General features: G+C 36.0%; 1 protein-coding gene across 1 annotated transcript in view; it reads left to right on the top strand.

The window, feature by feature from the left end:
- LOC105387771 (carbonic anhydrase-related protein 10) overlaps nucleotides 1-14,619 on the top strand; it is a 40,111-nt gene extending 25,492 nt beyond the window's left edge. The window contains exons 6-11 of the mRNA XM_048624957.1: nucleotides 7,574-7,669; nucleotides 9,294-9,360; nucleotides 9,575-9,729; nucleotides 12,913-13,044; nucleotides 13,219-13,267; nucleotides 13,349-14,619. Of these exons, the coding sequence (XP_048480914.1) occupies nucleotides 7,574-7,669; nucleotides 9,294-9,360; nucleotides 9,575-9,729; nucleotides 12,913-13,044; nucleotides 13,219-13,267; nucleotides 13,349-13,371 (522 nt within the window). The 3' untranslated portion in view covers nucleotides 13,372-14,619. The remainder of the gene's footprint in view (nucleotides 1-7,573; nucleotides 7,670-9,293; nucleotides 9,361-9,574; nucleotides 9,730-12,912; nucleotides 13,045-13,218; nucleotides 13,268-13,348) is intronic.
- Nucleotides 14,620-15,845: the final 1,226 nt, after the last annotated feature.

Genomic DNA, 15,845 nt, shown 5'->3' with positions numbered 1-15,845 from the left:
CTTTTGATTGAAAATTATTGCAAATAAACTAAAAACTATAAAATAAAATAATAAAAAACAAGACTTCAAAAAACCATTAAAATGTAAGAAATAATTTAAGGTTTACACAAATTCTACTCGTATGTGACAGTACAAATATACCTAAGGAGGAACTGTTCTTTTTTGAAGTTGGTGCCATATTTTTTCAGATTACTTTGTCACCGCACCAACATCAAAAAAGAACAGTTCCTCCTTAGGTATATTTGTACTGTCACATACGAGTAGAATTTGTGTAAACCTTAAATTATTTCTTACATTTTAGTGGTTTTTTGAAGTCGGTTTTTTATTTTTTTAAATTATTATCCATGGTAAAAAGTCACATGTCCAACAAAGTTTCTAAAAAAATTCAAAATTCAAAAATTCAAAATACAAAATATTTTATTTCGTAAACTTACTTACTTGTTACAATAGTTGATGGGGTATCCTTTTAAGTATAAAGTACCTGTGCCAGGATACCCCGCTCTTCCATATACTAAGTACATTTTAAACAGTTTCTATGAAAAAGGTTTTTTTTTGTTAATTTCCAAAACTCGTAGAGCAAAAGTTCAGAATGACCCCCTGTCTTACTCCTTTTTACCCGACTGCCGAAGGAGGAGGGTAATGTTTTTTGATTGTATGTATGTATGTTTGTCTGTTTCTTTGTTCCCTCCTGTAGCCTAAACGGCTTGATAGATTTTGATGTATGAGGTATTGTTAGAAGCGTATTAATGGCGCGATGGTTATAGGCTATGTGACGTTCCATTAAAATGTACATAGCGCCCTCTAGAGGACATAACGTGATGATCGAAAAAATAATAATTCAACTTTGCCGTGTAAGGTATCAAATGAAAGGGCTTGATTTTCACATTACAAAAATATGCATATTGAAGGTATTTAAATAACAACACCAAAATTATTGAAATTAAAAATGATCATGAACTACTGACGTAAAATTTCATAAAATAAAAACAACTAAAAAGTTACACATAAAAAAATACAATTATAAACAAACGAAAAACCCGACTGTACGCTAAAAACATGAAAACAAGTCCCAATGTTAATGGAAAGTATCGCAGGCGGGGACCAACTTGACCGCCACTCAAGGCCGTTTTCTAAGTAACATTCAGCTAAATGGTGAACCCTCTGCTGGTCCTCACCTACGATACTTTCCATTAACATTGGGACTTGTTTTCATCTTTTTAGCGTGCAGTCGGGTTTTTTGTTTGTTTATAATTTGTTTAGTACTATATACCGCTTTTTCAATACCTGTAAAAGTACATTTTTTGGTAGCAGCATAATATTTTTACTTAATTTTAGGGTTTCGAACGTCAAAAGAAAAAAAGCAACCATTATAGGATCTCTTTGTTGTCCGTCTGTCTGACTGACTGTCTGTCACCGCCCTTTTTCTCAGAAACGGGTAAAGATATCAAGCTGATATTTCGCATAGATGGGGAGTACCCCAAAAAAATATTATGGTACTCCCTGTCCCACACAAGTAAATTGGGGCTTATATTTTTTCCAGTTATTTTGATGTGTATCCTTTTTTTTCTTTGTTGTATTGTATAAGTATATGTTTCTTTTCTTTAAATCTGTATTTTTTGTTGTTGTTGCTGTCTATGTGTCGAATAAATGTATCTTTATCTTCAAATCACGCCATCTATCGTTTGTTTTTTTGTGGCTACTGTCTATAGAAGAAATTCCGTCATTGACAATTTTACGTTACGAATTTATTTTTATTTTTACATTTTCGTGGAGAACCAACAGCATCTTGTTAAAATAAATATAATAATAAAAAATATAAATAATTATTTCTTATGAACACATAACAACTTGATGCCATTAACAGAATGAACTTAGTAAACCCAGTAAACCTAACACATCCAGAGGAAAAATAAAATCTCTTTCTCTCTCTCTGAAAAACATACTTAATAGCCCAAACTCGATGCTTTTAGCTATTAAATCTTTGATATAAAATTCAGTCACCTCCGTGTTACTGCCCTCATCAGATCCTCACGAGACCATGCCTCTCATGGTGAGACTGTGTTTTTGAATCCTAACCTAATCTTCCTACGTATTGTCATCACTTAGATCCATTCACTATATTCCTGCTCCTCATCCCAGGGCCGTGGGGACCGGAGGCACGTCAGCTTTTTAAAGACATCAGCAGCAGACTAATAGAAGTCTCAAGGGACCCTAGGGCTGGCACTTACCTATCACAAAGGCTAAGCATCGCTATATAGCGGGGTAACGCGGCCAGCGTCTTGGGTACCCTACCCGACAGTGGCAGCGATCTGGCCAGCATCTTCTTTTTAGTTTAATTTTAATTTTATATTAGTTAGTTTTAGTTAGGCATTAATAATTATAATTTAATCAAGAAGTACCATGGACTTAACTAATAAAAAACATTATCATTTAATTTATTGAATATAGTATAAGAATTATGCTTCCTCAATTTCAAATCAAATTATGTTGGTGTCATAAAAGTTGAAAAAGTGCAATGACAACCAATGTGCAGTGATTTTGTGTCTGTACACAATTAGATCGCGAGCTGTCAGTGCCGCCTAAACCGACGTGACCCTTCTTTGGAGGCCACCGGCCGACTGAGTCAAACGTCGCTTGTGTTTATGATTTTATAACACAGAAAGCCGCCATAGATATTTGTATGAAGATTTGAGGGAAAAAAATTGCTCAAGTTTGGGATTAATTTACACAAAATAGGTGTGTGTTTATTAAAAAACAAGATATTGAGCGCCTAGTCCAAGCATTTATCTTTATAATTTGATAAGAATCATATGAAAATTCTTGATAATTACGACACAGTTGTTACAATACGGGAGTGTGATTTACTGGTTTTTCGTAATTAATTTACAGTTATCCATAAGCATTTACTTAAATTCGAATGATTCAGCACCTAGCTAGACTCTTCGGCTACCTGTGTGATTTTTTTCAAGGCTGTAGAGCATCATTTACTACATAATTCTATGACAATGCCAACCCTCGATTGCCTATTGCGGACCCTTAACATAAAGAACATATTTAAACTATTCAATTACTGTAGACATTAGACAACGTGTCATGAGCCAGTGGTCTGATAATTATGATTTGCGTCAAATTGCGGGTAGCCGCTGGACCTAGGTCGTCGGGGAAAGCATATTTGACCTAAATAGAGAACATAACACTAACCAGATAAAGTATATTAATAATCTGCAGTTTTCGCAGTAAAAAAATAAATTAAGTCATGTAGGTATGGCTGTAAGTAAGTACTTGTAAATAATTAAGATATTATAAAATACGCTACAGTTATGTAAAGACTTGTACTTCTTGCTAAGATCGTTGTAATGATTGTTAACAAAATTCAAAGTACCGGAAAAACAAGAAGTTCCAATATTTCTCGCTATTGCCGTAGCTACGTAAAAATCAAATTCCACATACCAAAACGTTCGCGAACCGCCCACTTTGCGCCCAAAGCAACAAGATTACCGTAACCCTCAGGAATGTGTTTCGCAAAAGTAAATTCTCGTGGATTTTGTAAAGTAAAGACGTGTGTAACAGATGTTTTCTCACGCGCCGCGACGCTCGGCTAGAGCCAACCGGCGTCGCTTTGCGTCGACGAAATCCCAAACGTAATCTCGGACTGCGAACACCATCGTAGTAAAATGCGCCCAGAAGGGTTACTCGACCCTTTGTGCTTTGTTACAAATGTGGGCTTAAGAATAGAAGGGATTTGATTTTGGGAGTACTATCAATGTTGGTGTTATCAGTAGACACCTATTTTTGTAAAAGTTAAATAGGGAATATGCAAGTGGTTCAAAGAAAGGTCAAATATTATTTATAATAAACTTTGTTGTTTCATAACTAAGACTCCATCATTATTTTTGATTATAATTTATTTTTGAGCAAGTAAATGAAGTTGAAAAGTACAAAAAAACTTCGGTAAATTCTAACTTCCGAGAAACGTCACCCATTTTCTTAGGGCGGATGTGACGTCATAATTCTTTATATATCAATCTCAGAATAATAACTTCTTTGCGTTTGCGTATAGTTAAATAAATGTCAAGTGTAAACAAAGAAATGTTAATGTCACCGAGTATTTGTGATGCTCGTTGTGATCAGATACGATGGATCACATAAAAATTCTTCCAATACGAGTAGATCCTAGCCACCTATAACCTCTCCACTTCTTGTTTGATATGCTTGTTTGTTTGCAAAGTTTAGGACTTTTTATATTTTTTGTTGGTAGTGTATGGGCTGCCACTAGTTGTTCTATTGTAATGAGGCGTAAACAGCCATTCGCTAGTCAACGAGCCACTCAAATATGCTCCATATTGCAACACAATAAAATTAAATTTGTATTGTCAGTATTATGACATGAACATGACACAAGTTGCTCTTTCTACTTTTAGGTTATAATGGCAGTCGTTAGTATATTTCAAAAGTTGTTATTTTTTTCTAAATTAAGTTATGGAAGAATTCTCGTAATCAGAAGAACTGGACACATTAAAGGAGAACGGCAGTCCTCGTACCGCCAATTTTTTGGAGCGTTTCAGAACCATGTTTTCACCATTTATAAATACAGTGTAGATAAGGTATTTCCAGTATTTACAATATTTTTAGAAGTCGGGGGAAAAGAGAAAAATATAAACGAATAATATTTAAATCTAAGGATAATGGAACGTAAAAACAAACATATAGAGAACGGAACGTAACAACTGTGATGCCAGCCCTCGGAATATTACCAGCAAATCCGAGCTACAAAGTAATCGAATAGAAATATCGATACAATCTTAAATACAAAAGATATTTTATTTATCAATAAATTACATGTTCTGGTACTATTTGTGCCAAAACTAGTACATTTGGTTTATAAAATATCATTATATTTAAGTCTTGAAGACTTTTATCCATAGTAAACCATTTTCTTTTTCTCTTTATTCGATTCACTATAATCGATATTTTTTAAATATTTAAATCTAATAACACTGAATCTTGCTTGTCAATATTGTCATAGTAGTTGTTATTTCATTTTCCATTACCTAAATGACCTAACCTAATTATTTAATATTTTGAATACCGCTGAAACTGCTGAAGATATAGAACAAATGTGACAAAGGGGAGAACCAGACCCGGTTCCTGTTCCACCTCCCCGCCCTCGGCAGGCTCCCGTCCCACTTCTTCATCAGGAACCTGCAGAAGCAGCAGAACAAGAACACGCAAAATCCTGACAATATTTTCTATGAAACATAGGATGATAAATACCTAAGTCAAATATGAGAAGAGCAACTGCGTTCTGCAGTTCGAATCCCGGCGCTGACATGTACCAATGTGTTCTTTGAATTTAATTAAAATGTATACCATCACACTTACAGTGAAGGAAACCTGCATACCTATCTAGATTTAGCACATCTAGAGAGGTGCAGGTACTTATACCCCAACAGAGAATAGAATATAGTAGGTAATAGGAACATAAAATTCCTAAAGTTGATTCCAGGCAAATTATGTTATGTAAATAAAACAATGATCTTTTAAACAGTATATTTTATTTCATTATATTACTCGCCAAATGCATACCCATATAGTAGAACCTTTACATATAGCATTTCGAAATGGCATAGCAGATCGCTGTTGCGGAATGGCAATTTAAAACTTCAGAAGTTGGATAAGTATAACATTATTCCATGATGAAAGTAGTAGCCTGATCTAGTCGATAATATTAATAAAATCATTATATTTATTATGTACGTTGCACGTCCCGTATTTATTTAAACGTAAACATATAACTTGATATACCTAACATATTATTATCAAATTATTATTCACGTTGTTCGTCTTGTGTTGACATGGTGTTGACGTTTAGTTGTTGACATGACACATTTTTTATCATTTCAATTTTTCTGCTCTGGTTTGTCAATTTTTATCATTATACTGAGATCCAACCAAGACATTTATGACGTAAATCACAGAGTACTTGGCATAAACATTACTTCACTTGACGTTCCATTCTCCCTGTATTAATGTTTACGTTCCATTACGACTACTTTTTAAACATTATTTTTCTTCATTTTTCTCATTTCGCCCAGCTTCTAAAAATCTAGTAATTTATTTATTTGTGTTCCTATACAGTGACTCTCTAAACATGGTACTTTCATTACGGAACCCGTCATTTTCATAGGGGTACCAAACGTCCTTAGAACTCTGCCATTGTCCTAAATTTATTACGCAGTATGAACGAGTAAACTGTGGCCAGCTGCGGAAAAGGACAGCAAAGACTATAGTCGAGAGCCGTGTGCCTAAATATTAGGGAATATGCATATATTTTTATACTCTTATTCGATAGTTTAGATAAGGGGGTTTAGACCTTTGAGATATGCACAATGGTTCCATTCAAGAGAGCCAGGTGCAGGTTCTTACACTTCCACAGATAATAGAATAGAATGACCCACTAACCCTAGTCTCTCTTACTGAGAACCAAAGTTACAGTAAGTACTTACATACAATACAAATATTACTTTATATTCATATTGCCATAATAGCGTAATATTGTGTACAAAGGTCCTCTGGTTTGCGCGCTCCCATTTCAAAAGAGCTACTAGCAGCTATTTACGAGCTCCCATTACAAAACAGCCACTGGTCACACTTTATTACCATTACAAAACAGCCACTGATCACACTTTATACACTTCCTTTTTCGTTTGTTACCATGACAACATTGGTTTGTTGAAAATACAAAAGTACTCTGTGATTACTTGATTAGGTAAAAAATCTATGCCGACTGACGGGACTCATTATTCTGAGCCGTGAAATTAAAAGATTATGACGTCACGACAGCCCGCCATCCTGACGGGAATTTCAAAGTGGTCGTGATGGTTGTAATTTTTTAACTTTCTTTAAAATACCTTAAATTACTTATTTTGGCGTTGAATTTTTTTTTACTATAATAAAGTGATGTAAAACTATCCAATAAAAGTATAAAAAAAAATCACGCATATTCCCTATTGGCAAATTGAACTAGGTACACTTTCAAATTTATTTACATGACTGTGTATTAATATTGTGGCTTGTACTGTTTCCGTTTCACCTAAAGTCTACTCAACCGTGACTCCTGTTTATTTATGTGACAAATTCTCTCATGTGTTCATTCCTCTGTAAACTCTTTTTTTCCTTCTTATCTTTTAAGAAGATATTTTTCTTACTTGTGACATTGTTTTTTTTGGCAAGAGATTTATGTCGCTTTGAACGTGCTCAATTTGTGATTTATAATCTTTAGCTAAAGCCAAGAGTTTTCTTTGGAACATTACCTACTTTATTTGAAGCTCTTTATCCATATCGCAATTCATAATCATTTTCGGGGTCCAATTGTAGTGAATGTTAAAAGTACTTACTACCATGCCGTAGTTGATGCAAAATTTAATATGAAAATCTGTTTCAATTGCTGTTAGCAATTAATTCATTCAGTGAGCAAAAAATCTCGATTTCTCTCGAATAAACAATCAAACGGTATCATGTTTTCTTAAACATGGCGCTGGCGCTAATTAATTCGAGTTTCCATTTGTTTCAGATCCAGATATTCGGTTTCAACTCGCAGTTGTACTCCAATTTCTCGGAGGCGCTGCACAAAGCCCAGGGCATCGTGTCTATATCGCTCCTGCTACAGGTTAGTTCACCTTATGTTAATATAAAATCAAATGTAGGTACTTTTTAGAATACACTGCACAAAAAGAATATATTTTTTTTTGTAATAATACCTACCTACCATGCATCAGATGATGATGGCGTAATTAAAAAAATAACAATTAGATGACATAACTGACATAAGTACCTATTTAATGTATATAAGGTAAAGAAATATATATAGTAAATGCAGTAATATGTTTATTTCCCTATATAGGGTATATACGTAACATATACATTACACATACGAAAGCGATCCATTACTATCACACTAGGAATTGCTATAAAACGGTCCAAGTTTAGTGATATACTTGATTCAATTGTACTGATATTTCAACTAAGTAGTTATAGTAATTGAAGCAGCCATCGCCTACCGATCCTCAGCCGCACCTTCCATCGCCACCAAAACTGTAGGTTAATTAAGGAAATTGGTATTTTTGTGCACTATTGGATTAGCTTGCCGAGCTATTAGTCCAAATTAGGAGCCGTCTGAAACGAACTGAAAAATTTATTGCCAGTCACGGGACTTGCGAGCCATCAACGTACTTTGTGGTGTTTTCAATTTGTTAAGCGATCCAAACCGCCAGACCGGTTTATTGTTTTACACGGAAACTTATTTGCAGTTTATGAATAGCTTTAGCCTAGTTTTATAATAATAATAATAATAAAAACGTTTATTCCGTGCCATCGCACACATTTATATATTTATCCTTTTGAAATAACACATTTAAAGATGAATAGTCAACATACAAGGTGATTCTTTCGTAGGTGCATATCTGGAAGTATGTTACAGAGCTTTTTATTCTGAACAACTTTTATTATAATGACCTTGGGATATTCTCGAAAAGAATCATCCTGTATATTAGGAAGATTTACATAAAATAATGTCTTCATGATCGGAGCATTAGGTACCTATTACGAATATTACGACTGAACAAATTCATTCAAAGTATACACCTACCAGCCAAAGTCGTTATACCAGCCAAAGGTATCTACTAAGTTTCAAAACACGTATGTTATCTACATAGCCTATAAAGCAGCACCTGGGTCAATATCATTATAGATACAAAGTGTGCTCGATCACTTTATGACTTTCCTTAATGAAGCTTCGCTCTATATTAGCTTTCCTTACTAATGTTGTCACAAAAGCGGACCTGGTTTCGGCACATTTCGTTATAGGAGAAGAGGCTGAATACTATTTACTTTACGTCTAGGATATATAAAAGTTATCAGTGATCAATTAAATACACTGTATACTCGAGTTTTGTATAAAAAAATTAGTATTCGCAATGGTAGAAAGTTGTGAAAATAGTTTGTACCTTATACGCCTACGAGTATATTCTCACAATCATCTTCCATCCAAGTGAGCTAGGTTCAGGAACTTAGACCCCACCGAAGAATAGAAATTTTAATAGAATGAAACACAAAACACAAATAAAATTTCACACTTCTTCCTTACAAATTTCCTATAAGTGTGTACAAAACTGTACAACAACGTTGTTTAATATTTCGCTTGTTTGCCTGAAACTTGGAGAAAGCGAGCAGATTTTACATGGAAGATAATACAAAGTTGGTGCGAGACTTAATCTTCATGTTGTTTGTTGCAGCTCGGCGATCTCTCCAATCCCGAACTACGCGTGTTGACTGAAGAACTGGAAAATATTAAATACGGTGGTATGTGAAACTGATTGAGTGACAATATTAAAGATAAAATTGATTTTTATATTTCAAGATATAAATCTTAAAGCTGTATCCTATTTGATTAAGATTAAAGAAGGGCTAGGCTAGCACGGGGCGCAATAAAGACGTCACACCGCGCAGGCTCAAGAGCGAGCGCCACGGAGAACATTTTCTAGAGTTGGTAAAAAATAATTCCTATGACTCCCAGGTGCCGAGATGCCAGTAAACAAGCTGTCGGTGCGAGGTTTGCTTCCCGACACGGACTACTACATGACGTACGACGGGTCAACGACCGCGCCCGCCTGCTTCGAGACAGTCACGTGGGTCATCGTCAACAAGCCCATTTACATCACCAAGCAACAGGTGAGATGAGTCATCTGAAAGGAATCTTATACAGGATGGATTTTTATTATTTCCCTATCGGTGCAAGTCAATGAACTTACGTGACGTACTGAGCAACGACAACAACCCGAGTACGCGTTGTTCAATGACGACAACAGTGGTGTCAAAGATATTTCTTTTTCTTATTACTCATTTCCTTGTTATTATTTTTTGAAACACACATTTTCCGGTACCAATTTTAGCTGCATTTCGTTCACACACACTATACTACAGCAGGTATACTAGGTGTACAACTGTACAGTACACGACCCCGCGGCGCCCAAGTTCGGCCGGCCGCTTCCTCCGCCCATGAAACCGCCCGCCCGGCTCAAGCCACTGCCACAATAATAACATTTTCATTTGTGCTCACGCTACAATAAACAACTCACGTCGCGTTCCTTAGACAAAGACTCCCGTGAATTATGTACGTGTTAAAAGTAAACTAAAAGTGCCGCGTTGTGTGCCTGTTATTATAAATCATTGTTTATGTTTTCCGTTTGTGTTTGTGGGGAAATTAAGTGCTAGGAGCTAGGATTCCCGCGCGGAGTGGCGGCGGCGCCTGTTGAAGCGCAATTTACTGCTGTTTACACGAGTTTTATACAAACACTAAGTAGTGTTTTATATACGACCACGGCCGCTGAATTACGTGATGTTCAACCGGAACTACGCCACGGTTTTAGAACTGTGCGCTTACAAAAACTGCTCGAGTATTATAAATATGAACTTTATAAAAATATGTATTATAAATATGCTCCTTGAATGGTTATTTCGGGATCATTTATGATAATTTTTCGTAGGTTCAAATACATGTTACTAATTAACTCACATACCTAAATTAAATAAGATTACAGATAATAAATGCTTTGAAGTAAATATAAAATATTCGATATCAATCAAAAACTTCCTCCATAACCCTAATAGACTCGCCCGCTTTCCCCACAATAACTCTAGCATTCCGATCAAAATTTTAGCACACTCAAAGGAAAACTCGTTCACAGTCGATCAAAGTTATAAGAAAAGTTATAACCGTGGGTCTATAATCAGAATCAAATTGTTTAATACACCGTAAACAGCGATTTGGGCGAGATAGCGAGGCTCGCGTGATGCAGGCCCGTTAATCCGACAGCCGACCGCCGCTTCAGATACCCGGGCAACATGAATGTACAGTAGCACTCGTGACTTTCTCATTAAATTATGTATATTTACAAATATTTTATCGATACTCATCATTACAGAACTAATAACTATGTTATCATCGCATTTACTGAAGTCTCTCTGGCTACTATGTGACTGTCTGGCTCAAACAATATTTTGTATTTTTTGGTACGGTGTACTGAGTTATCCTTCGGTACTCTCATTATTATAAAAAAATATAATGTCCTCCTAGCCGAATTTCGACTACGGCGGCCAATCTCATTTGAGATCAGCCATCTACGCAGGAGTAGATTATAGTGCCCAAGTGTGTGCGCAGTACACAGGAGCACTCTCATCACTCTCATAACCCAATGGGACGGATTGACCGACACGACTGGAGAGAGCTAGGCGCAGGACCGACTGTTTTACATGCCCATCCGACAGCATGGATCGTTTCACTGTTTCGGACATCAGGTGATCAGCCTTCTATGTCCTAACCAAACTTAGAAACACAAATTGATGGTCCCACCCGGGAATCGAACCCGGGACCTCTGGGCCATGAAGCGAAGCTTCTACCACTAGACCACAGAGGCAGACAAAAAAATATAAGTTAGGTATAAGAAACCGAGAAAACATACTAACCTGATAATATTAAAATGAATACTTGAAAAGTGTGATATTTGTTATTCTGTAACGCCGCTATGGACGACCACCACACAGCCGTAAAAGGAAGAAATTTCAATTTACCTGAAAACGGACTGCTTTGTGTGTGTTCACACCGTGAAAATGAAACATGGAGCGTACAGTTTTTGGAGTTATGTTGATTACATTATTATTTTAATACGACGTGTACCGCTAAACTATACTTTATCGTCCAATCTAAGGCTGAAACATACTATGTTGGTAATGAGTTAGTGCGACAACACTCGTATATTTGAAGTCCTTGTTTAAACGTACTGCTGTGACTAATTGGGTAATCTTGGCTGCATGCAACATAGTTTTCAGTCGGCAAGCTTAAAATGTACTGCATGTCTTAAAGTAGGTAAGGTTTTGCTAGACGAAACGTTTATTATTCAAATCGACTTGTTATGGTATTTTAACCACTCACGTTCCGCTGACCCATACGTTAACCAGATACTATAGATGTTTGTCTAAGACAATAATAATTGTCTCTGATTTCCCGGAATGTGACAGTTGAATCGAACCTTAAAATGATATTAGTAATAACATTAATTTACACCAGTGTTTTATTGACACAGTTTAATGAGTAAGGTCCGTAGTCGAGCGGGCCTCAGTGATCGTAACTGATCGCTGAGGTTAAGCAACAACTGACATGGTCAGCCATTGGATGGGTGACCAATTTCAAGTGGTGCTTTTCTGGACGCTTCCGTGCTTCAGACGGCACGTTAAGCCGTGGGTCCCGGTTGCTGCTTCGGCAGCAGTCGTTAAGCCTAGTCAGAGGCCTTCGGGCGGCTTGAAAATATCTGACAGTCGGGTTGCCCACTTACCCGACAACTCTCTCAGCACAAGCTTGCTTGTGTTGGGGTCCACCAACCCGCACTTGGCCAGCGTGGTGGACTAGGCCTAAACCCTTCCTTCATTGGAAGGAGACCCGTGCCCCAGCAGTGGGGACGTAATGGGTCGTGATGATGAATGAGTAAGGTGCTCACACACTGCACCGCCTCACCGCTCTTTGGCCTGGACTATAACATGAGTTAATCATTTACCACAAACCCTATAACGCCGGCCTAGTGCTACTTCAGCTCCGTCAATATTGATCCAACAAACCCAGTATATTATGTCAAATCACCAGCACATTACTACTTTAGCTCGGTCGATGATAGTTCTATCTAAGTACATGATGTAGAAACTTTGATGGTCACGTGACTTTACTATGGAAAATAAATATATTTATCCGTGAATTTTCGAAACTCTTAGAACAAAAGTTGTTCAGAATGACCCCCTGAGTCACTCCTTTCGGCTTAGTATACCATTTTTGCAACACCCTGTAAAACCTGTACCTGTCCACAGCTGCACGGGCTCCGGCGCCTGATGCAGGGCGACGCGAAGCACCCGAAGGCGCCGCTCGGGAACAACTTCCGGCCCCCGCAGCCGCTGCACCACCGCGCCGTCCGGACCAACATCGACTTCGACCTTAGCAAGGTTCGTTTAGTGAGCCAATCACGAATATTGTCGGCTCTAGTCGATAGGTAATGAATTCGATAGCAATTTGCGTGATATCTTCATCAGCGCCTCACTCGGTTAAGTTTCTAATAAAACTAATAAAATAAAACTCCAGTGAACCGCCTTTTTTTAACTCATTCTATTTCTTTACAGTATCCCGGAAAAACTTGCCCTAGCATGAACAGAGATATGCATTATAAAGGTAAATTAGCTAGTTGAATTTAGCCGTCGTATAATGTTTTTTTTTTAATTGAAAGTTTTAACGGTATTCTTTTACTTTCAGCCAAAAGCTGGACACAGTATTGAAGACTCGTCTTTATCCCACGGGCTCGTAGGCATTAGGTATAGCTTTACTAGAACAAAATATATCATATTTTAAGTATTGTAAATAACATAGAATTTTGTATATACCTACACGACATTATATAAATATTCATAAATGTCTTATGATATGATAGATACTATTATTTATATTGTTTATATTTTAGCTAAACTTGTACCTTCACATGTATTTGTATTTTGTACCATACATAAATTTTTGTCGATGATTTTAATTACACATTACAACATGTGCTATCGAATAAGAAGTAAAACATATTATATCATAACATTATGCATATCTCATAACAATATTTTATAAAGGCCTCAAGTCGTAATATTAACGCGTATTTTCGGATAGATTATTTCAATTATTCTATTTAAATATTTATAGGTAACACAGTATGTATTGTAGCATTAAAAATAACGGTTTTGTATCCTGTAGAGCTGTAGATATTTATCATTAGGGGTGGTACAAATATTATTTTTCAAAATTTAAAGTTGTTTGGAATAGCCTCTTCAACATAATACATATTATTATTATTATCTTGAAAGTTTAGGAACGAATTTTCGTAAATTATTAAAATGTAAATGTGTAAGTTTATCAATTATGAAACGATGAATTTAGAAACATAATCAGTAGAATTATGTATGTGTTTATGTTAAGATCTAGTGAGAAGAATGCTAAAGTCAGTCATAGCTTTAATAAAATTATGGAAATATCGAATATTACATTGTTTCGGAAAATTATTAATCCAAAGGAGACTAACTATATAAGAAGTGTTTAATATTGGAATAACTCCACGGAAGTGGCAACTCCCATACAAACGCAGTTTATCAACTTTAAAAAAATAAAACTATAACGGTACAGTAAAGTATAAGCACTATATCATTAGAAACTGCTTATTAATAATGTACCATTTTTTATCTCGAAATCATTGAGTATCATAAATAAATTGAACGGGATAGAATCGATCAAAATTAAATAAGGCAAAAATCACGTTTGTTTCTGAGAAATCGTTAAACAAGTCATACTGTACCCACAATAAATATATTATTATAAATTATGATAAGCTCATGGATTGAATAAGATTGTACCTATAGCTCACATTAATATGTACCTATAGCATAGCATACCGATAAAAATAAGCTAACATAGAATGTTAACTCTACTGCTTGTTCTAAGAAACCCTGTAACTTGAAGTAACGCTATTTGAATAAAAAATATGAATTCTCTTTTTGTATTTTTACACTGAAAATCTTTTTAGTTTGACATCATAAGCTATCTATATCGACGACGACGGCGACGCATAAAGGTAGGCATAATTTATAATATGTGGGGACATCTCACACACGACCATCCGACCCAAAGCTAGGCAGAGCCTGTGTTAATATGTTATTTATGGTATATACCATCTGTGTCTGTGTCTGTATATATATACAGACACAGACACTCAAGTAATTCACAATCTAACTCACGTAAAACGATAATTGAACAACATAGACAAGTAGGTATTTGCATTTTCGTTTGCACTAGAGTAGCTAAGTGTATTTATATGTATATCTTTAGTCGATTGTACGTGTGTCATGTACTCAACCACAAGCCATGAATGAATCAGGTTTTTTTTTCATCCCAGCCGACACACAAACGTTAGGTCACGTTCACTTGAAGCAGATTACATTGTAGGTACCTGAGTCCGTATCTCTTACAATTTTCAAGATTAAACGAAACACAACCTTTTGAAAGAGCGCAGGGGGGTCACTTTTGCTTGCGAAAACGTAGTTTCGGCGCTCTGCTGCGGTAACCGTGACTGTATCGCGTTCTCTATAAAACGTACGGATTTCTTCGAAATTCCCGTTCATTGATTTTTGGTTAAGCTAGGGTAACCCTCCAGGATCCCGAAGCTGCTCTAGGTACAAAGAATCCCAACGTTTCCAATTCCATTTATTCCCTTTATTACCTGGAGCTCGCGACAATCACAAGTTGAATTTATCCCTCCTCTTATGCAATGAACTGGAATCGTCTGTTTTAGTGTTTTCCACTTTTGTGTTTGAATAAAAAGCTCGTTTGGATTCTATGAGCATTGAACGCGGCGCCCTTTCGCTGTTATAACTTAATTTCATTGGGCCCATCAGAAAACATACGCTACGCTCCTTCTGACTGAACTCGTTGTGAGAATGGGTGACCCTATAACTTTTGAGATGACTTTTTTTGACAGTACCTTTATTATCTTAATGAAAGTTAAATGATAGATGAAATGGATAGCTATATGAATACCTAATATTAATAATTCTACTAATTATATTGTTTTATCCAAATCATCATGTCCCTCCAGCTGTAATCCTTTAAAAACGATTTCTAAAAATTCCAAATAATATAGTCCGTAGGTAAATAGTACCTAATATAATTATTCAATAGTCTCAAAATTTACATATAATATCATAGTCTATAATAGTCTTTC

Source organism: Plutella xylostella, chromosome 13 (genome assembly GCF_932276165.1).
Source record: "Plutella xylostella chromosome 13, ilPluXylo3.1, whole genome shotgun sequence".
NCBI classification, from domain to species: Eukaryota; Metazoa; Arthropoda; class Insecta; order Lepidoptera; family Plutellidae; genus Plutella; species Plutella xylostella.
The sequence above is the reverse complement of the archived record's forward strand: the minus strand, read 5'-3'. Positions and strand labels throughout refer to the sequence as shown.